Genomic DNA, 22664 nt, shown 5'->3' on the forward strand with positions numbered 1-22664 from the left:
GGGACAGTTCTGCTGTGTCACATAGTGTCGCTAGGAGTTGAAATCGACTCCGTGGCACCTAACAACAAGTTTACTTAAAAGATTTTCATTCCCAGTGTAAGGGAATAACGTGTTGACTTATTTAAAAAAAAAATCACGAAACTTGGACACACAAATGGAACAAATCAGTGCCTTTCATTTCAGACAATCCAGTGATGATTGTTGCATCTTACAAATTTATTTCTGCTCCTACAGCCTTCAGCTATGATGAGCTATTTATAAATCGTCCATTGCTATATAAATGCATTGATCTTTGGTATTCATTTGCTTTTGGCCGTCAGCATCTTTCACATGTAATGGGGAAAGGTGACAAAGTTCAAATTATCAATTGTTGTTGCTTGTTAGGAGCTCTGGGAAAACCCATTTTGAAAGAGGCATATGAAACTGTTGGCAAAATTCTACGTGTGTCTTCTGTGAGGCTCCCTGTCCTGCTGCCCCTGCGGAAGGAGCAGACACTGGACTGTGTGGAACAGTTTATTGAGCAGCAGAAAGCCCCTTCCTCCCCAAAGCCTCCCAGTGGGCTTCCTACTGTATCTGGAATTTCTAGTTGAGTCCTCAGATTCCGCCACTAACTGTAAGGACACACTCTCCTCAACTTGTCCGTATTGTCCTTTCGCACACTTTAGTTATTTACTCCTAAACCGCTATTTGGGAATCTCATTCTGACTCTCACGTTCCAGCCTATGAGTGACCACACCAAACTTCTGTGAAGCTTAGGCATCCTTTCAGAGTAAGCCAAGAAACGAAACCCGTTGCCCTCAAGTCGATTCTGACTCATAGCGACCCTTTAGGACCCAGTAGAACTGCCCCATAAGGTTTCTAAGAAACTCCTGGTGGATCCCAGCTGCCACCCTTTTGGTTAGCAGCCTAAGCTCTTAACCGCTGTACCACCAGTAAAATTATTTGTATGTTTGTTATCAAAGTCTGCCTTTGTTATTCTGTAAAAATGACTGAGGAAATAAAATAGCTGAAAATGTTGATAAGATGCTTAAATTCATAAGCTTGATACCTGTGACCCAAAGGTGACAGGCTCAGGTGTGCCCGGGCTAGCAAACCTACAACCCCAAGTAGATGCTCTTTGATCTTCAGGTGGCCAGTGTGTGTTCACTGGGAAGGCTTGCACAATTTTTGGTAGATAACAGGCATTGAGTAAATCTGTGGAGTGAAAGGAAGGCTATCAGGAGTCTCTTAACCCGAAGTTAAGGCAGCGTCCCTTAGAGGGAGTTACAGCGGATGAAGGAGTCCTTGCTGTACGCGTTGAAGGTTCCCAGATTTCACTATAAATCTGATTGCAAGAGACTTGTGCCCAGACTTCTTCAGCGCTGAGGTCTGTGCTCACCCACGCACATGCCTAGGGGCCGGGATTGCCTGGGGGTGTGCATGGCAGAGAACTGTACATCCCAGTTCCGAGACTTCCTCACTGGACATGCTGATGGGCACAAAGCCCTGTTCAAGGCCCACCTCTGTGCTGCCCTGCAGCTTAAATAGGCTGCTTTGTCCCCATGCAATAGAGCTATGTTTGCCAGATAAACCAAAACCAGGGTTTATGGGGTTGCCAGGAGCTGGGGGCTGACTTGATGGCAGCTAACAACCACCACCCCCCGCCCCACCTTTTTAAGAGACTGTGGATCAGGAGTAAGGGGGCCTGACCTCATTCTGGTTCCTCACCTCATTAACTATGCGTGAGACCACGAGCAGATTACTCTAGTAGTAGATAAGTTTACTCCTCAACTCCTAAAATGAGTGATTAGATGAAACAATTTAAATTTCTTTCTCTCTAAAATTCAGTTATTTCAGTGTTATTAAAGGAACAGATTAAGTGACTATAGGAATATGCATTCCTTACAAAAGTGGGGGGAAAAAAAAAAGAAAGAAAAGCTAAGTAAATGGATCAAGCATTCCATTCTGATTTTGGAAAAAATGCCATTACCTCTTTAAATAGAATCAGGCCTTGACTGCCATAGAGAAGGTGTTTGTTAAGGCTTCGTGATAATAGCAGGCTGTCTCAGATATAAAGATCACAAAGAGCCTTAAAAGCATTCATTACCCCTTATGTCACCGATGGAGCAGAGATGTGTTATTAGCTTCTACTTTCACAGCTGGGTAAATCAAGGCACAGAGGCACACAGAGTCACCAATGACTTGGACAAGGTCATAGCAGTGGCAGAGAGGGATAGAACTCTGTCCTTCCGTTTTTCCCACTACATAGGGGGAAATGTCTAGATTTTAACCACTTCTTTTCCTTTTAAAGATGTCCGTATCAGCAAACGTAGAATAAAACCCTGTGAAAATGCACCCTGCATTAAAGTAAGTAATGCAAATGTAGATGTAACAGGCTTGGTGAAAGCTCTTGTCTTCCTGTCTGGGTTCTTATCTGGGGACTGGCGGTGGCGATTAGGGACTGCCTAGTGATCACTGGGGACTTTCTCAGGTCAGGAAAAGGGCAGTTGTTTACAGTAATCCTTTCATTATCTTTCTTCTTGCAGGGGTTTTTTGATGGCTTAAACAGATTTTCATTAATTAACCTTGCAATAATGTGACCAGGCACTTCCTGGGGTTGGTTCTTTGGAATCCACTTATGATAGGTCTAATTTCTCGCCTTCTTTTTTCTTACCTTCTTTTTTTTTAACTGAATATATTTATATACCATAAAAATTTACCCCTTTACAGTGTACAGTTCAGTGGTTCTTAGTATATTCATAAAGTTATGCAACCATCACCGCTATCTAATTTCAGGATGTTTTCATCACCCCAAAAGGAAACCCCATGCCCACTGGCACTCTTTGCCCATACCTTGCCTCCCCCAGCCCCTGGCAACTACCAGTCTCCTTTTTGCCTCTGTGGATTTGCCTGTTGTGGGACGATCCAGTATGTGGTCCTTTGTGACCAGCTTCTTTCACTTAGCATAATGTTTCCAAGGCTCATTCATGTCGTAGCATCAGCCAGTCCCTCGTTTCTTTTTGTGGCTAATAGTATTCTTTTTTACCTTTCTTAAACCCACAGAGCAACAGCACTTCCTCCATAGAGGCTTTACTTGGGTTTCCTTTTTTCCCTAGATGCCATCCCCTGATGGACTCCTGTGCATACTCCCCTCTCGGTGTCATCTCGGGGTCTTTAAATAGAACGCCAACTAAGTCGCTCTTAAGGATTTTAAACTTAAATTCTACTTTATTAAAATTCTTTTAAGTGTCTGAAATACCGTGCTGTGTGTTATATACCCTTAAATGTAATTAAGCCTAGCATTGGGTGGTCCTTCCAGCTCTGGTGGGCTTCGGTTTCTGGTAGTGCCAAGACCTTGGCTGAAGATCCGATTTATCATTGACTGCACTTTTCATCAGGGTTCCTAGTAAGGGACAGTAGAGGCCTTTGGTCTTCCTTCTTTGGGTCTAACCCTACCACCTCTATCCCAGCCATGGCCTATCTAGAGAATGAGAATGTGTGTATATCTAAATTCTCTTCATCCATCATTCTGAGAAGGCTTTTCCTCCACTAAGTTGCAGCCGGCACGTTGCTGCTGTTGCTGTTAGCTGCCATCATGTTAGCTCCCCACTTATGGAGACCTCATGTGCAATACAATGGCTGGTCCTGTACTACCCCCACGGTCAGCTACAGATTGGATCATGTGATCCATAGGGTTTTCATTGACTGATTTTTGCAAGTAGATCACTAGACCTTTCTTAGTCTGGAAACGCTACTGAAACCTGTTCAGGATCACAGCAACACGCAAGCCTCTGCTGACAGATGGGTGTTGGCTGTGCATGAGGTGACCAGGAATCGAACCTAGGTCTCCCACATGGAAGGTGAGAATTCTGCTGCTCAACCACCACTGCCTCCACGGTCAACATAGAGATGACCAAAGCCCATTGCTACGCTGATTACACCTGCCACGTTCACATTCCTCGTAAGTGGCGTTTCAAATTTTAAGGATGTTTATCCCAACATAATTGGATCAAATCATGGCAGCCTGTTCTTAAGAAGCATTTACTTCTCTGTTAATCACCAGGGAGAGTCTTCATTGTCAAGAAGATCACAGATTATAATGTGACCTCAGGTTAAGTAGACTTGCAAGATTGATGATATTTATGTTTTTCTGGCCCTATATTCCTGTGATGGTAGAATTTACTTCTCTGCAACCTTAACAGTGATAGTCAAACTGTTGTCTTGGTTTTCCTTGACATGAAAATAATAACAATAAAAAATGTAGAGTCTTGGATATCTTTAGAAAAGTAGATTAATTATCTATATTAGAAGGACTTAGTATCAGTGGTGATCTCTGGAATGGCACAGCTTAGATCTTGACTAGCCGTTGAATGTGGTCAAACCACAATGTTGTTTTTTCTGCCACTGTAAATAGTGTATCTAATTTTTTACCAACCATAATTAATCAAGTTTTATCTGACCTGCTATAGGGGAATTCTTTTCCTAGGAATTCAAATGGCTTTTTTTTCATTTCTGTTTCATGGACCGATGATGGAGTAATAGTTGCCTGGATGACAAAATGTGAAAAATGTTATGGATGAAAGATGCCACAAACCACTAACCACTGCATTTTAAAATAAAAGCGTGAATAAAACTTGGGGTATTTATGAGTTAATTAAAAATATACATTGCTATGCAAAGTTCCCAGATTTAAACTTAGAGATTGAGAGATTATAAGCTTTCCTATACAGATAACTAAAAGGTCGGCAGTTTGAATCCACCAGGCGCTCCTTGGAAACTCTATGGGGCAGTTGTACTCTGTCCTATCGGGTTGCTATTGAGTTGGAATCAACTTGACAGCAGTGGGTTTTTTATACACATAACTCAACGTTTAAGGTGCTCTGTGCACCAGGAGAAACTGTGCGTTGTGAGCACTAATGTAGAATTTTAAAATAGCTTGGAGAACTGAAAAAATATCTTAATTCTCTATTTACAAAATGCTGCATGCTTCAATTGGCAGCTTTAAATTGCCAAAATCTTGACCTTTTCGTTAAATCGCATTCATACTTTTTTTTTTTAAAACAAAAGATATATATGGTACAGGAATTCAATTGGCTACGTCCTAAGTTACTTTTCAGATCTCAAATTCTTTGCTTCTTTATTAGCTGTTCATTTATGGAAGTGTATAGTAGAACGTCTGAGAAATTGAGAAGTTGAATAAATCGCATAGATTAAGAACATAATTCAGAGAAACCATTTTATCTGAACGTAAGTACATATAAAACTTTTTTATATCTTTTTTATTTTAAATGTCAAAAATGCACAACTCTAATAATGCTCCTTCCAAGAATCAGTCAGTGAAAACCCTGTGGATCATACGATCTAATCCACAACCCATCACGGGGATGGCATAGGACTGGGCCTATGTGGAAAACTTATTAAACCATTTATAATTCACTTGTAACTTCTTTGACACTAGTTTTTAGATTTTTTTCAGAGTGTTCTTTTTAGAAGATTTTCTTTCTATAGTTTTCATCTCAGAGGGGGTTCCTAAGGATTAACGATTTAATCAAATACATTTTTTAGATTAGAATCCCAATTAATATATTATATTGTTTATTTGCAGGTGGTATTATTAATTGCTCTAGCGAGCACATTTCAGGAAACCCTGGTGGTGTAGCGGTTAAGTGCTACAGCTGCTAACCAAAAGGCAGGCAGTTTGAATCCTTCAGGAGCTCCTTGGAAACTCTCTGAGGGCACCTCTGCTGTGTCCTATAGGGTCTCTATGAGTCAGAATCGACTCGACAGCAATGGGTTTGGTTTTTTTGAGCACATTTCATCTATATTCAGAAAATGAAGCCAAAAAAAAAAAAAATCCGTTGCTGTTGAGTTGATTCCAACTCATGGTGATGAGTAGAACTGTGTTCCACAGGGTTTTCAAAACTTGGAAAGCAGATCACCAGGCCTTTCTTCTGAGGTGCCTCTAAGTGGATTTGAACCACAAACCTTTGAGTTAGTGTGGAACGCTTAACCATTTATACCTTTGTCTTAGTTATCTAGTGCTGCTATAACAGAAATACCACAAGTGGATGGCTTTAACAAACAGAAATTTATTTTCTTACAGTTTAGGGGGCTAGAAGTCCGAATTCAGGGTGCCCACTCTAGGGGAAGACTTTCTGTTTCTGTCAACTCTGGAGGAAGGTCCTTGTCTCTTTTGACCTTCTTCTTCTGGGTAATCTTCCTATTTCTTGGCCTCCCTCTTCCCCCATCTCTGCTGTTCACTTGCTTGTTTAATCTTTTTTATATCTCAAAAGAGATTGATTTAAGACACATTCTACACTAGTCCTGACTCATTAACATAACAAAGAAAACCCATTCCCAAATGGGATTATAACCACAGGTATACCAAACCCACTGCTGTGGAGTAGATTCTGACTCATAGCGACCCTATAGGACAGAGTAGAACTGCACCAAGGAGTAGCTGGTGGATTCAAACTGCCATCCTTTTGGTTAGCAGCTGAGTTCTTAACCAGTGTGCCCCAAGGGCTCCAACCACAGATATGTCATTGTTAAGTGCCGTCGAACCGGTTCTGACTCATAGCGACCCTTCGTACCACACAATGAAACCCTGCCCAGTCCTGTGCCATGCTCCCTATCATTGTTATGGTTGAGCCCATTGTTGCAGCCACTGTGTCAGTCCATCTTGTTGAGTGTCTTCCTCTCTTTTGCCGACCCTCCACTTTACCAAGCATCTTGTCCCTCCCCAGGGACATCATGATCCTTCCTGACAACATTTCCGAAGTATCTAAGACCCAGTCTCGCTGTCCTTGCTTGTACTTCTTCCAAGACAGATTTGTTCATCCTCTTGGCAGTCCATGGTGTATTCAATGTTCTTCGCCAACACCACAATTCAAAGGCATCAATTCTTCTTTGCTCTTCCTTATTCATTGTCCAGCTTTCATGTGCATGTGATGTGCTTGAAGATACCATGGCTTGGGTCAGGTGCACCTTAGTCCTTAAGATGACATCTTTACTTTTCAACACTTTAAAGAGGTCTTTTGTGGCAGATATACCCAATGCAACGTGTCTTTTTATTTCCTGACTGCTACTTCCATGGGTGTTGATTGTGGATCCAAGTAAAATAAAATCCTTGACAACTTCAATCTTTTCCCTGTTCATGACAATGTTGCTTATTGGTCCAGTTGTGAGGATTTTTGTTTTCTTTATGCTGAGATGTAATCCATACTGAAGGCTACGGTCTTTGATCTTCAGTAGTAAGTGCTTCAAGTCCTCTTCACTTTCAGCAAGCAAGGTTGTGTCATCTATGTAACGCAGGTTGTTGATGAGTCTTCCTCCAATCCTGATGCCCTGTTCTTCATATAGTCCAGCTTTTCCGATTATTTGCTCATCATACAGATTGAATAGACATGGTGAAAGAATACAACCCTGACACACACCTTTCGTGACTTTAAACCATACAGTATCTCCTTGTTTTGTCCAAACAATTGCCTCTTGATCTATGTACAGGCTCCTCAAGAGCACAATTAAGTGTCCTGGAATTCCCATTCTTCGCAATGTTATCCGTAATTTGTTATGATTCACACAGTTGAGTACCTTTGCCTAGTCAGTAAAACACAGGTAAACATCTTTCTGGTATTCTCTGCTTTCAGCCAGGATCCATCTGACATCAGCAATTATATCCCCAGTTCCACGTCCTCTTCTGAATCCAGCCTGAATTTCTTACAGTTCCCTGCCCTAAGCACAGATATAGAGGTTAGGATTTACAACACATATTTTTGGGGGATACAATTCAACCCATAACAACCACCCAGGGGCTCCATTTGGGAAGTAAGGGAGCTACTATTCACTGCACACATGCTTTGGGCTGATGCTTTTTGGAGCATTTTATATCTTCTGATACCACTGACCCTCCTCCTCGAGGTAGAGCCCTGGGTCCTGGCCACAGGCTGAGGGAGAGATGCATCTCAGTGCAGGTAGTCCTGCCCACCTAGTGACATTGTGGAAGCTTACTGGTCCGTTTCTCATCACCATAATGATTTGGGGTCAGTGGCATTAGTGGTTGGGGACCTGGTTGTTCAAGTCAGTCCCACACATTGCAGAATTGCTCCACTGGACACTCACATAGGTGAAAAACATGTTTATAATTATCCCAGCCAAGACCTAGCTCCACTTTACAAATAAACACAATTTATGTTTTTCCTCACAGTTTTAAGGTACTTTAAATTTTCTAGCAAGGCAACAACCAGGCAAATCAAGGGAAATTTGGGCTTTGTTTTGTTCCAAACTTTGCAAGAATTTTTTTCCCTTTGGAAAGTGATGTCACTGATGGCAACATGCTGTATGGCATTTGGATCTCCAACAGGACACTCTTGCGGAGTCTGTGACGAAGCTGACACGTTCACAGTGACTGGGTAGTGCCAGTATCAGACAACTTCACCCTGGCTCCTGGAGTCGTTGTACCCAAGCATTTACATACTGAAATGCGTGTGGTTGTATTACACATTACTAAACCAAACCGAATCCGTTACGGTCAAGTCAATTCCCACTCGTGGCAACCCCCAGTGTGCAGAGTTGAACTGCTCCGTAAGGTTTTCGGTGGCTGGGACTTTTCAGAAGCGTATCACCGGGCCTGTCTCCTGAGGCATCTTTGGGCAAATTTGAACCACCAATCTTTCAGTTAGTAGCTGAATGTATAACCAATTGAGCTGCTCCTTACTATACGTTGCTTCCCTTTTTTTTTTTTTTTTCTTATTGTTAGGGCATTATATTACTTTTCATGAAATTATGTGTGGACATAGATTCTGTTAAATATGAATTTATCTCAGGATAGTAAAATTAAAAAAACGGGGGATTTATGTCTGATAGTGTTAGGAATCAATACAGTACAATGTAGGCTTCGAAGCATGAAAAGCATAGTTGATAAATAATTTCCATTCTCATCATCCCTCCTTCCAGTCTCCTTCAAATGAGTCCTCCACCTGCAGATTGCTGCAGAGAGTTTTCTGGTGCTATGACTACCATCGCTAATTTGTTAAAATAAATAAATAAAATTCTCTTCTTATACCTAACGGGGAAAACAAATATTCTCCTGTCATTTTGTATTTCTAGTTTTTTGGCCACAGAGATTAATATCATTTTTTATTTTAATTAGATTTCTCTTACAGTTGCATTTTCTGAGAACTCGGATGTTTTAGTAGCTTGGATCTTAAATCACTTTTTTTCTAAAAACCGGTTGCTTGTCCTCAGGGGCTCACTGATGGCACCTCCTCTTCCTGTCCCCCCACGCCCCTCACACACTTACACCCAGAAGCTGTCTGGTGTCTCTAAGGGCTTCCAGCAGCCACCTGACTGGGTGCCTGGAGACTGGAAGAATGTCATTACCTATTCTCTTGCTACTTGCTAGAGTAAGAAGGAAGGAGCCATCAAGATTGGGATTATGGATGGCATCCACTAGACCAGCCACACACTGTAGCTGCTCTCTGCTGCAGAGAGCCAGACTTACTTAGGGGTCCCTGGTAATGTGCTCGGCTGTGAACTGAAAGGTTGGAGATTCAGGTCCACCCGGAAGTGCCTTGGAAGAAAGACCTGGTGATTGACTTCCGAAAAATCAGCCACTGAAAACCCGATGGAGCACAGGTCTACTGTGACACACATGGGGTTGCCATGAGTCAGAATTGATGGGATGGCAGCTGGTTTACTGGTTTGGGTAGTAGGGACACTACCACATGTGCTGCACTCTCTCCCGGGCTTCCCGGTGCCACCACTTCTAGCCGCTACCCCCTCGCACATACCAGAGTCAGAACCTGGAGATACTGGTGCTTTGTATGCTTCCTGGGAAATAAACGGCAGAAGCCTCCTGCATGTTAACTGTGCTTGATAAGATTTGGAAGCGATGTAAATGTAAACTTTGAATTCAGATTACGGGCTGTGTGGGTGAGGCATCCTTAACTTGGGCATTTCCTGGCATTTCTATTTTTACGTTTGTACTCAGGATGTTATTTTCACACAGGTTTTGCCCTTTAATTGTTAAGGATTTGGGGTTGCCAGCTCCTTGGCTGACAGTGGCATTCATGGGCCATATACTGACACTCAGTTCAGGAAGAAACTGAATTGCTGCTTGTCTTATACCTAAAGCTTCACGTTTTCCCCCTTGTCTGTAAGGAGCTCTCCAGAGTCTGCAGGGGAGTCGGGAGGCAGCCATCTTCCTGGTAGCCTGCCTGGCATATCCTCGCTCTCCAAAATATATTTATTAGGTGGTCAAAGGAGAAAAGGAGCCAAGCCTGGGCTCAGCTCAGGCACCTGACATAGCACCTGGTGCCAGTGGGTGCACAGCACTTTGCACCCATCTAAATGGGGGAGTAAATAAACTGAACGAGCAGGTCAGATGGAGGATCAAGGCCATGGCTTGGGACTTTGTAGCCCTGTTCACTCAATCTGCTACGTAGAAGCCCCTGTTGGCCACGCTGAATGTGAAGTTTTTCAAATCGCTAGCCCTCACCCCATGTTGTTAATTTCCCCAAGGAATAAGGGGAAAAAGACAAAAGGGTATTAACCAGATATAACTGGCTCCCCGACTTGACTTTATAGTGGTGTTATTTCCCACTGTATACAGTCGCGTTGGCCAAAGACCTCTGGAGCATGTCTGAATATCTGGACTGCAGGGTGGGGGTGCGTGGTGGGCGGGAGCACATGGTTGTTGTGTGGTGAGGACCCAGAGCCCTGAGAACATCCACCATGTATGCCTGCAGGTGAGGATGTGCTGCGAGGTGGAATCATTATTTACTCCCTCAGCAGCTGGAGCTCAGGACGGGGGCCAAGTGAGGGGGCTGTCCATAGGCCCTTCACACCCAGAACAGGATGTCCGCTCAGGGCCTGTTTAAACTGCATTGTATACCAGCACTAGCATTTTACCAGCCTACTCTTCTTTTTTGTTTTTAAAACTCAGTCTGCTATCCTCCCAGAATGCCTGTGTTCTCATCTCTCCTCTGGAAGGAACACTAAGGACACACGCTGTTTTCCTGGGATCCAGGTCCTGGTGGAAGTTGAGACTCGTGGAGTTGAGCTGGCACGTATGGGCGCTGTGAGCTCGACTGTCCCTGTGCTGTGTCTGTCCTCGGGACATTGTTGGTGCTGGGAGGCCTCAGCATTGCCAGTGGTGTTGGAAACAGAGATAGTCAGCAGAGGGATTCTTTGTCCTGCTACCATGCTGCCTGTGTGACCTTGGGGGATGGGACAGATTGAGATCCAGGGACTGTCCAGAGCTGTCCTATCTGTGTCCCCTGGGCCAGGCTCACTGGGAGGTGGTTCTGTGGTCCCTCCTGCCCAAGCTGGTATGTTGCGGAGGATCCAAGCCAAACCCAAAGGCTGCTTGACATTCAGGGGTGTTGGGGGTAATATGGGAGCCTTAGTGATTCTGAGCTGAGCCTTGTACCCTGGGGGGCATGTACCCTGGGTGGAGCTTGTATACTGGATGGGGCTTTACCCTGGGTGGGGTATGTACCCTGGGTGGAGCGTATACCCTGGGCAGGGCTTGTACCTTGGGCTGGGCATATACCCTGGGTGGGGTTTGTTCCCTGGGTGAAGCCTTTACCCTGGGTGGGTCTTGTACCCTGGGCAGGGCTTGTACACTGGATGTGGCTTTACCCTGGGCAGGGTGGAGTTTGACAACTAGTTACTAGTTGCCCACGTTTCAACTTCAACTCATGGTGACCCCATGTGTGTCAGTAGAACTGCGCTCCATAGGGTTTTCAGTGGCTTGATTTTGTGAAACTAGATTGCCAGGTCTTTCTTCTGAGGTACTTCTGGGTAGAATTGAACCTCCAACCTTTCGTTTAGCAGCTGAGCTCGTTAGCCGTTTGCATCAGTTTGAATCAACTTGACAGCACCTGGGTTTGACACGAAAGTATTGAATATTCTGTTACCAGGCAAATATCACACCTTTTCCCTGCTTTCTCAGTTGGTGAGTGAGGGCCTCCTTTGAAATGAGGCAAAATGTGGTGTGGGGATTTCAGCATCCAAGCTCCTAAGCTTCGTGAACATATGGAGCAGAGGACTCAGGATTCACTTGGCACCCCTTTGCCGTCACCATCTGTTTCCCAGCATTCATATGGTACCTCCAGGGGCCAGGCTTCCTATGCCCTTGCCATTCTGAGTTCTTCATTGGGCTCCAGGGCTTATTCATCTTTGTGTCCCTGGTGTTGGTACATACCTGGAGCACAGCAGGTGGTGTCGACATCGTCATCATGAATGAATGCATGTGTCATGTTTCCTGTAGTTGGCATAGCTCTTTGAAAATACCAAAGCTCTTTATTTACAAAGTGAAGGCAGCAATATTACAAATTTGATTCTGTTACCTAGGTAGTGTAGGTTTACATGGTTTGGCTTCTGGGATGTATGACTCTTCCCTGATTTTCTTATTCTTCTCTGACTGCTACTTCTCTTTGAAGAGGAAAGTATCTCCTTTGAGGGGGCCGTGGTGGTTCAGTGGTAGAATTCTTGCTTCCGTGTAGGAGACCCAGGTTCAATTCCCAGCCAATGCACTTGAAGTGCAGCCACCACCTGTCACTGGAGGTGTGCGTGTTGCTGTGATGCTGAACAGGTTTCGGTGAAGCTTCCTGACTAAGGTGGACTAGGAAGAAAGGCCGGGTGATCTGCTTCCAAAAATGAGCCAATGAAAACCCTATAGGTCACAATAGTCTGATCTGCAGCTGGCCACAGGGACGGCACAGGACCAGGCAGCATTTTGTTCTGTTGTGAATGGTGTTGGGCTAACGTGATGACAGCTGACAACAATGACAACACTGCCTTTGAGGACCTGTCTTTCACCGCATGTCTTCTGTGTTGGCGTCTCCAGGGCTCTCCCTCGTTCTCTTCATGCTGCACTTTGCACATGCTCCCTGGTGGTGCCGTCCCTCCCCGGGGCTTCCCTGCCAGATATATTCTGATACCTCCCAAATCCACTTTAGGAAGACTTTCCCTGGGCTGTAGACCAACCTACCTGCCCACTGAACATCTCTGATGTGGTGGCCCACATGTATCTCAAACTCAGTATTGCCAGAGCCAGGCTTGTTATTCCCACGCCCACCTTTCTGCATTCGCCATCTACCCAGCCACCTAGAACCGAAAAAACTGGCGTCTTCCTGATGCCTCTCTGCTGTATCTCCTCATATTTAATGGGTGACAGAGAAGAGCCCCACTGAGCCCGCCTCCTTAACCTCTCTGCATCATGTTTTGTTTCTTCCAGTTGATATTACGTCACTCCAAGCTCACGGCGACCTTGTGTTTGTCAGAGTAGAACCGTGTTCCACAGCGTTTTCGGTGGCTGAGTTTTTAGAAGCAGGTCACCAGGTCACCAGGACTTTCCTCAGAGGTGCCCCTGGCTAGACTCAAACCTCCAGCCTATTGGTTAGCAGCCAGACACGTTGAACCTTTGTACCTCCCAGGGACTGCTATCACTCACCTTTTTGCTGGGAGCCCTGGTGGTGCAGTGGTTAAGAGCTTGGCTGCTAACCAAAAGGTTGGCAGTTCGAATCCACCAGCTGCTGCTTGTAAACCCTATGGGGCAGTTCTACTCTGTCCTGCAGGGCTGCTGCGAGTTGGAATCGAATCCTGTGTTAGTTGGGCTCCTTAGACCTCATACCTGCAGGATTCTTATAACTTTTGGGCCTGTTTTTCTGCCAAGGTCTTGCCCTCCAAGAATACATCCCTAACAGAACATGTTTTCTTCCCCGCCCCTCTCTGCTGCTGCTGCCACACTAAACAGGGTCCGCCATCCTGCTGGCCTCTTTCATACCAGCTGGCCTGTCCTCAGGGTGCTTCCCATTCTTGGCCTCCCCCTCCCCACCACCCACGCTGCCTTGTCACCTAGTAAAGAGCCCTTAGATTGAAAGACTTAGCTCCAGTGTCTCCTTTTCTTGGAGTCTTTTATGGCCCGAGGGAGAATTTACTGCTTCCTTCTCTCCCCACTCAGCCCTGCGCGAACATATCATGTCATCTGTGATGCTTGGTTGTACTCGTCTGCTTGCCTCCCAGCCACCCATCACCTCTTTCCAGGTGAGAAGCTCACCTGGAGAGCAGCGACTGTATCTTATTCATCTTCATATCCCCAGCATCTAATGTGGCGCCCGGGCGATAGCCACATGTGTTTGTGCTGAATGCATTGGGAATCAGGGCTGTTTTTCCTTCAGGAATCATTCCGAGGTTGGCCTCTCTTAACCCATGCTGCACACATCAGACTGGGGGACCTGAAATGGGGTGATGAGAGTGGATCACTTTCTGGCTTTAGGTCTGATCTTATTTCTCATGCAGTCAGCCTGCTGGTAAGTGGACTGCCCCTTGGTACAGCCTGGGAAAAGGCTAGCCCAAGTTTGCCCACCTGACTTGCTACCTGCAGGTGGCCCAGCTGCAGCTCATGCTTTTGTGATCAGTGCTGCTTTCCTCAGGCTGACGATTTTGCCAGGTGACAACATTGCAGTGTGACTTGTATTGCCTGGCCCTCTTCTGCAAAGAATTGGGGTGTTGGAAGAGAAAAGAGGAAGAAGAAATTGGAGCTGCAGAATTCTGTAGATCATGAGGAGTTTTCTTTAGGTCTCCTCTTGTCTTAGAAGCAGGTGCCTACGTGTTGTTGTTGTTAGGTGCCGTCAAGTCGGTTTTGACTCATAGCCTATGTAGCAATCAATGATACCAGCACGATCGGGTGACAGCATTCTTATCCATGAGTTCCGTCAACCTCCTAAGACTCCCATAGCTTCTAGAAGTCACCTAGAGATCATTTTCCTTGCTTCTTCTATCATGCTGGACAGCTTCGTCATTGGCAATTCTATCCATGCCTTTTTGGCCTAAGTAACTCAGATAGTACAAGATCAGTGAGATCTAGTTTGGCTAACTGGGATCAGAAACCATTTGGTATCACCTTAGTTGAGGAGACAGTTCTACCAAACACAAGAATGAGGATATAAAGCTAAGCTGTAGTTTGATAGAGGCTGGTATCTCCGGCTCTCCTGAATTTGTTAATTTGGGAACTGTTAGAGAGTATCACTGAGGGTGGGGTGTGTGTATAGGTGTAGGCTGGAAAACCGCAGGCTTTACTGACCTTTAATATTATTTCTTACCCTTTACTCTGGAAGTTAAAAAGGGTGGGCCGTTCCTTTTGGAACTTTAAATTTAGGATGAAATTGTGGTGGATGCCAAAGGAATTATGTTTATAAACGAGCAAGCTGTGGATTGTAATAAGAGTCTATGATATTACCTCACTGGTTTTCTAAGATGTCCCTGGCGGCTGTGCCCTCACGTAGCCAAAATCAGGAAAGTACCAACGATGTTCAACTGCTGTTTGATTTCTTGGTCCAAGTAAATGATTTACCGTCAGGGCTTAGTGAAGTATAGTTACACATCAGTGGGAAAGTGACAAGAGATTTAAGTCATTGTTTTGACTGCGCTACTTTGACCAAAACAGTAGATGTTGCTTCTTTAATTGGCAAGAGCCCAGTCCTCTTTCAGACCAAATATGTGCATGTTGTTATTTCACTGTCACTGTTGTTAGCTATTGTCAAGTCGGCTACGACTCATGGTGACCCCAGGTACAACAGAACAAAATGTGCCCACTCCTGCACTGTCGTCATAATTGTTGGTATACTCAAGTCCACTGTTTTGGCCGCTGTGTATTTTGAGTGCTTTCCAACCTGGGAGGCTTAACTTCCAGCACTATGTTGGACAATGTTCTATTGTGATCCATAGGGTTTTCACTGGCTAATTTTTGGAAGTAGATCACCAGGCCTTTCGTCCTAGTCTGTTTAGTTGGTAAGCTCCACTGAAAGCTGTCTGCCTTGGATTAACCTGCTAGTATTTGAAATACTGGTGTCATAGCTTCCAGCACCATATTGTTATTATTGTTGGTTGCTGTCGAGTCAAATTCCGACTCATGGTGACCCCACGTGTGCAGAGTAGAACTGTACCCTAAAAGGTTTTCAAGACTGTGACCTTTTGAAACAGATCGACAGGCCTGCCTTCCAAGGAATCTGCAAGTGGGCTTGAACAGCCAACCTTTCAGCTAGTTGTCAAGCACTTAACCATTTGTACCTCCCAAGGGACTCCTCCAGCATCATGGCAACATGCAAGCCACTATCGTACATGTGACAAGCTGACAGATGGGTGACGGTCAGTGCCACTAAAGACTGATGTATACCACCTTCTAGCATGTTAGTTGTAGTTGAAGGTCCCTGGGTGGTGCAAACCTCTCTTCGCAACTAACCTGAAGGTTGACGGTTTGAATCCACCCAGCAGCACTGTGGAAAAGAGGCTGTTTCCATAAAGATTACAGCTAAAACAACCTTACAGAGCAATTCTACTGTGTAATGCAGGAAGTCGCCACGAGTTGGAATTGACTTGATGGCAACAGGTTGTAAGGTTGTTAGTATCTGTCCCCCTGCCTTTTCTTTGTGTGAACCTTTAAACCTGTCACCACTGTTGTCTGCAAATGACCAAACTCATTTAGTATGTATTTGTCATTTCTTGTGCAGATTTCAGCAATGTCCCTGACATCACGACTGGTCTGAAAAGGAGTCAGACGGATGGCACCCTGGACCAGGTTTCCCACAGGGAGAAAATGGAGCAGACGTTCAGGGTGAGTTGCTGTCCCAGGCAGCGGGCCAGCAGGCAGGTGTGCATTGCCACCTGCCCCTGAGGTGAAGAAAAGAAGAGGGAGGTAGCCTATTCCTGTGTCCAGCAGTCAATGCAAACTTTTTTTCCTAAATAAAATAGTTTACTCTTTTATTTATATTTTTGAAGTGAGGTCCTAAGAGGAGCCAAACCCCAGACCCGATCCATGATATCTTTGTGCCACCAAAGAGAAATGCAAACACTGCCGTTCTTATGTCACATGGCTTTGCTCTAGCTACTTTGACCAAGAAACGTTAAGTTCAGGTGTTCTTTAAGCCACGTTTGATTACTGTTTTGTTCCTTTCCTACATTGCTAACTGCTCAGGGTCAGTCCTCCTTTCAGAAATGGTCTGATTGACACCATCTATTTTCACGCACACCCTAGTATGACCTGATTTTGAAATGATCTCTGTCTTATATTTCTTGCTCTGCTCTTGAATACAAAATAAGGATGGAGAAAATATAAGCTATAACAGGTATTTAAATAAAACTTAAAAAAAAAAAATATAGCAGGACCACACCCACTTGGGTTTAGATGTATATCACCAAGGGCCAATCCCTTGGTGACCTGCCATGTGGCGTACCTTTGGTGACAGTGACACTCTGACATGATGGGCCAGGTTAGAATCTGCTAGATTCTAAGTGGTTGCAGGAGAGTGCTGGCACCGACTCCTCCACTCCCCTCCCTTTCCCTTTCTCACTCCTTTAACACCTTGATTTTCCCCTATCTAAAAGCAAAAAACAGTTGCCCTTGAGTCAGTTCCAACTCCTGGCAACCCCATGTGTGTCAGTAGAACTGTGCTCCGTAGAGCTTCCAATGGCTGATTTTTCAGAGGTAGATCACCAGGCCTTGCTTCTAAGGTCCCTCTGGGTGAGCTCGAACCACCAACCCTTCTGTTAGCAGCCGGGCATTTTAACCGTTTTCACTACCCAGGGACTCCTAAAAAACAGTTGCCATCAAGTTGATTCCGATTCATGGAGACCTACCTCCTCCAAATTCCCTCTTCCCTCCCATCTCCAGTTCCTCACACAAACATGCTCAACTGCCTCCACTGGTCTGGGAGTGCCCCCAGGTTGCAGGTGCTTTTACTACACTGAAATCCTTCAGCATTCTTAGTATTCTGTTTCATTTCTGGTAGGTAATTTTTTTTTTTTTACCTACTCTTTTTAAATTGTGCTTTAAGTGAAAGTTTACAGATCTAGTCAGTCTCTCATACAAAAACTTATGCACATCTTGCTGTGTTCTCCTAGCTGCTCTCCCCTCAATGAGACAATGCATTCTGCCTCTCCACCCTATATTCCCCATGTCTATTTTTATTCAACCAGCTCCTGTCCCCCTCTGGCTTCTCATCTTACTTCCAGACAGGAGCTGCCCACCTCGTCTCATGTGTCTACTTCAGCCAAGAAGCTCACTCCTCACCAGTATCGTTTCCTGTCTTACAGTCCAGTCCAATTCCTGTCTGAAGAGCTGGCTTTGAGAATGGTTCCTGTCTTGGCCTAAACAGAGGGTCTGGGGACCGTGACCTCTGGGGTCCCTCCAGTCTCATTCAGACCATTAAGTCTGGTCTTCTTTATGAGAATTTGAGATCTGCATCCCACTGTTTTCCTGCTCCATCAGGAATTCCCTGTTATGTTCCCTTTCAGGGCGTCATCAGTGGTAGCCGGGCACCATCTAGTTCTTCCAGTCTCAGGCTGATGTAGTCTCTGGTTTATGTGCCTTTTCTGTCTCTTGGGGTTATCTTTACCTCATGTCTTTGATGTTCTTCATATTCCTTGATCCAGGTGAGTTGTGACCAATTGATGCATCTTAGATGGCCGCTGGTTAGCATTGAAGATCTCAGACACCACTCACCAGAGTGGGATGCAGAACGTTTTCTTAATATACTTTATTATGCCAGTTGACCTCTGTCCCCTGAAACCATGGTCCCCAGAGCCCTGTCCCTGCTACTCTGTCCTTTGAAGCACTCGGCTATATTCAGGAAACTTCTTTGCTTTTGGTTTAGTCCAATTGTGCTGACCTCTCCTGTATTGTGTGCTGTCTTTCCCTTCACCTAAAATAGTTCCTGTCTAGTCTAATTAGTGAATACACCTCTCCCTCCCTCCACCCTCATAACCATCAAAGAACATTTTCTTCTGTGTTATAAACTTTTTCTTGAGTTCTTATAATAGTGGTCTTATACAATATTTGTCCTTTTGTGACTGACTAATTTCACTCAGCATAATGCCTTCCAGATTCCTCTGTGATATGAGATGTTTTATGGATTCATCATTGTTCTTAATTGTTGTGTAGTATTCCATTGTGTGAATATACCATAATTTATTTATCCATTCATCCATTGATGGGCGCCTTGGTTGCTTCCATCTTTTTGCTATTGTAAACAATGCTACAATAAACATGGGTGTGCATATATCTGTTTGTGTAAAGGCTCTTATTTCTCTAGGATATATGCCAAGGAGTGGGATTGCTGGATGGTATGGTAGTTCTATTTCTAGCTTTTTAAGGAAGTGCCAAATCAATTTCCAAAGTGGTTGTACCATTTTACGTTCACACCAGCAGTGTGTAAGTGTTCCAGTCTCACCACAACCTCTCCAACATTTATTATTTTGTATTTTTTGGATTAATGCCAGCCTTGTTGGAGTGAGATGGTATATCTTTATAGTTTTGATTTGCATTTCTCTAATGGCTAATGATCGTGTCTCCTTACGTATCTGTTAGCCACCTGAATGTCTTCTTTGGTGAAGTGCCTGTTCATATCCTCTGCCCATTTTTTAATTCGGTCATTTGTCTTTTTGTTTTTGAGTTTTTGCAGTATCCTGTAGATTTTAGAGATCAGATGCTGATCGGAATTGTCATAGCCAAAAACTTTTTACCAGTCTGTAAGTAATCTTTTTACTCTTTTGGTGAAGTTTTTGGATGAGCATTAAGTGTTTGATTTTTAGGAGCTCCCAGTTATCTAGCTTCTCTTCTGGTGTTTGTGCATAGTTAGTAATGTTTTGCATACTGTTTATGCCATACATAAGGGCTCCTAGCATTGTCCCTATTTTTTCTTCCATGGTCTTAATCATTTTAGATTTTATATTTAGGTCTTAGTTTTTGTGCATAGTGTGAGGTGTAGGTCTTGTTCCATTTTTTTGCAGATGGATACCCAGTTATGCCAGCACCATTTGTTAAAAAGACTGTCTTTTCCCATTTAACTGACTTTGGGCCTTTGTCAAATATCAGCTGCTCATACGTGGATGGATTTATGTCTGGATTCTCAGTTCTGGTCCATAGGTCTATGTATCCGTTGTTGTACCAGTATCTGGTAGGTAATTTACTTTAGGAGACCCAATATTGTAGCTAATATTTTTCAATTTTCTCTTTTTAAAAAATATTTTATTGTGTTTTCTGTGAAAGTTTACACAGCAGATTATGTTCACATTCAACAACTTCTGCACAAATTGTTCAGTGATGCTGGTTATATTCTTCACAACATGTGAACATTCTCGTTATTTCTGTTCTGTATGTTCTATTTCTAGTTATCTGGTTTCCTTGCCCTCATACTGTTTTATCTCTTTCTCTTTTTTTCTTTTTCTCTAAAGTAATTGTTGATCTTTTGGTCTCATATACATGGTTTTTTTTAAAGGAGCATAGTACTCACAGGTGATATCCTTTATTTTGTGAGCCAATCTGTCAGTTTGTTCAAGGTGAAATTCGAATACTTGCTAGTGGAAGCTGGGCACCATCTAGTTCTTCTGGTCTCAGGGTAGATGAGGCTGTGGTTCATGGACAGTCTTATAGACTAGTTTCTTCACTGGGTCTTGGTTGTCCATCTATCTCTTTTGTTCCATGTGAGTAGAGACCAGTAGTTGTATCAGTAGCACAGTGGCTTAAGAGTTCAGCTGCTAACCAAAAGGTCCATGGTTTGAGTCCACCAGCTGCTCCTTGGAAACACCATGGGGCAGTTCTGCTCTGTCCTATAGGGTTGCTGTGAGTCAGAATCGATTCGATGGCAGTGGGGCAATGGGTTTAGTCATCAATTTCCTTTTGAAGCAATGGATCCTAGAATATCAAATAGATGTGTTTTGATTGCTTTGTCTTAAGGTTTTTTTAAAAGGCAAGTACTTCTGAAACAGTAGTGACACTGGGCCCTGTCTTTAAGGTAAGTGTGCCTGTGGGGTATCAGCACAGTGTGGCAGCTGGTGGGAAACCACTTAACGCCATTAGGGGAATGACTTCCTCTCTGTTAGAATCTGCTTGAGTTGCACATTAAAGTTCTTAAGAAGGAAATGTAATTTTTTTTCCAAATTTTATTTTAGCTTATGATTCAATAAAATGAATATGCAAAAAACCACAGTGTTAAAGCCATTTCCAACTCTACTATTTAAAAAAAAAATTATTTTTTTTTTTTTAAGTGTAGAGAATTGATAAAATGGACACTGGGGCATCAAACAGAAACCTGGAAGCGGAATGAAATTTGCAATTCAGCTCGAAATTGGGGCTATCTGAGCTTTAGTTTTCATGTTAAAATGGTTAAAGGAGAAAGAAAAAAAAAGCACAGAAGGAAGAAAAGGATTGAAAGAGAGTATTAGCACATTAAGGCACCCTGTTGGTTCAATGGTTAAGGGCTCAGCCACTAACCAAAATGTTGGTGGTTTGAGCCCACCAGGTGCTCCGCAGGAGAAAGACCCGGCACTCTGCTTCTGTAAAGATTATGGCCTAGAAAACCCTATGGGGCAGTTCTACTCTGTCCTATAAGATTGCTATGAGTCCGAATTGACTCAAAGGCACACAGCAACATTTCTTAGAGTCCCCGAGTGGTGTGAGTGATTGACGCGCTTAACTGCTGACTGAAAGGTTGGAGGTTCGAGTCCAGCCAGAGAGGCACTCAGAAGAATGTCCTGGTGATCTACTTCCAAAAAATCAGCCATTGAAAACCCGATGGAGCACAGTTCTGCTTTGTAACATATGCTGTTGCCATGAGTCGGTATCAACTCGATGACAACTGGTTTTTTTTTTTTAAACATTTGCTGGCAAGTGCTTCTGAAGTCTAAAGTGATTGTCCTCACCTTTTCAGATATAAAGATTATCTATCTACATATAATTGATTTCAGTACATTTCAAGAAATCCTAGGGAATGCCTAGCACTCATGCAGTTTGCATATTCCTTAGAGAAGAATTGGTGACCACCACAGGTAATAACTGAGATGGTTATTAAAACCCGTGGCCGTCGAGTTGATTCCGACTCATAGCAACTGTATAGGACAGAGTAGAACTGCCTGCATAGGGTTTCCAAGGAGCTCCTGGTGGATTTGAACTGCCAACATTTTATCTAGTGGCCATAGCACTTAACCACTACGCTACCATGATGGTTATTAGCGAAGAAAAAATGAAAGTTGAGAATTTAAGGAATTATTTTTAATTTTTCCTTTATGTATCAGTTTTTCTTATTTTTAACTTCCAGAAGCATTAAAAAAAAAAACCATTGAGTTGATTCCGACTCTTAACAACCCTAGAGGACAAAGTAGAACTGCGCATCTTTCTCCCGCAGGGTAGCTGTTGTGTTTGAACCACTAACCTTTAGGTTAGCAGCTGAACGCTTACTCACTGTGCCACCAGAGTTCCTCCAGAAGCATTAGGTTGTATCTAAAAGCAATATGTTTTTCTTTAATACACTATTTTCTGGAACAGCTATAGATATACCAAAAAAATTGAGTAGAAAGTACAGAAAGTTCCTGTATGGCCCCCTCCCTGCACACCGTTTCCCCTCTATTAACGTCTTGCATGTGTGCAGTATTATCTGTTACAACGGATGAGCCAATTTGACCTGATGCTGTAATGGTGGCACACAGTATTATCTACCTGTCAAAGCCCACAGAGCTGTACAACACAGGGATCCCTAATATAAACCATGTGCTTTACTTAATACGTTTCTGTTTTTAAAATGTGGATTTGGGAGTTTTGTGATGCATGCCCAGGTGTGTGCTGGGCCAGATCTTTCCAGATCACCTTAATGAGTGATCTCAGTGATGCCCCTGAAGGTGGCCAC

The 22664-nt window shown here is 43.8% G+C and overlaps 1 protein-coding gene across 10 annotated transcripts in view; it reads left to right on the forward strand.

Moving 5' to 3' along the window:
- The window catches only part of TIAM2 (TIAM Rac1 associated GEF 2), a 352591-nt gene that overhangs the window by 279282 nt on the left and 50645 nt on the right, over positions 1-22664 (forward strand). For all 10 annotated transcript variants that reach the window (XR_007519667.1, XM_049904306.1, XM_049904327.1 and 7 more), the window contains one exon: positions 16497-16600. Coding sequence is in view for 9 of the 10 variants with exons in the window: in XM_049904306.1 (XP_049760263.1) it covers positions 16497-16600 (104 nt within the window). In the remaining variant the exon portion in view is untranslated. The remainder of the gene's footprint in view (positions 1-16496; positions 16601-22664) is intronic.

The sequence above is a fragment of the Elephas maximus genome, chromosome 1 (genome assembly GCF_024166365.1).
Source record: "Elephas maximus indicus isolate mEleMax1 chromosome 1, mEleMax1 primary haplotype, whole genome shotgun sequence".
Lineage (NCBI taxonomy): Eukaryota > Metazoa > Chordata > Mammalia > Proboscidea > Elephantidae > Elephas > Elephas maximus.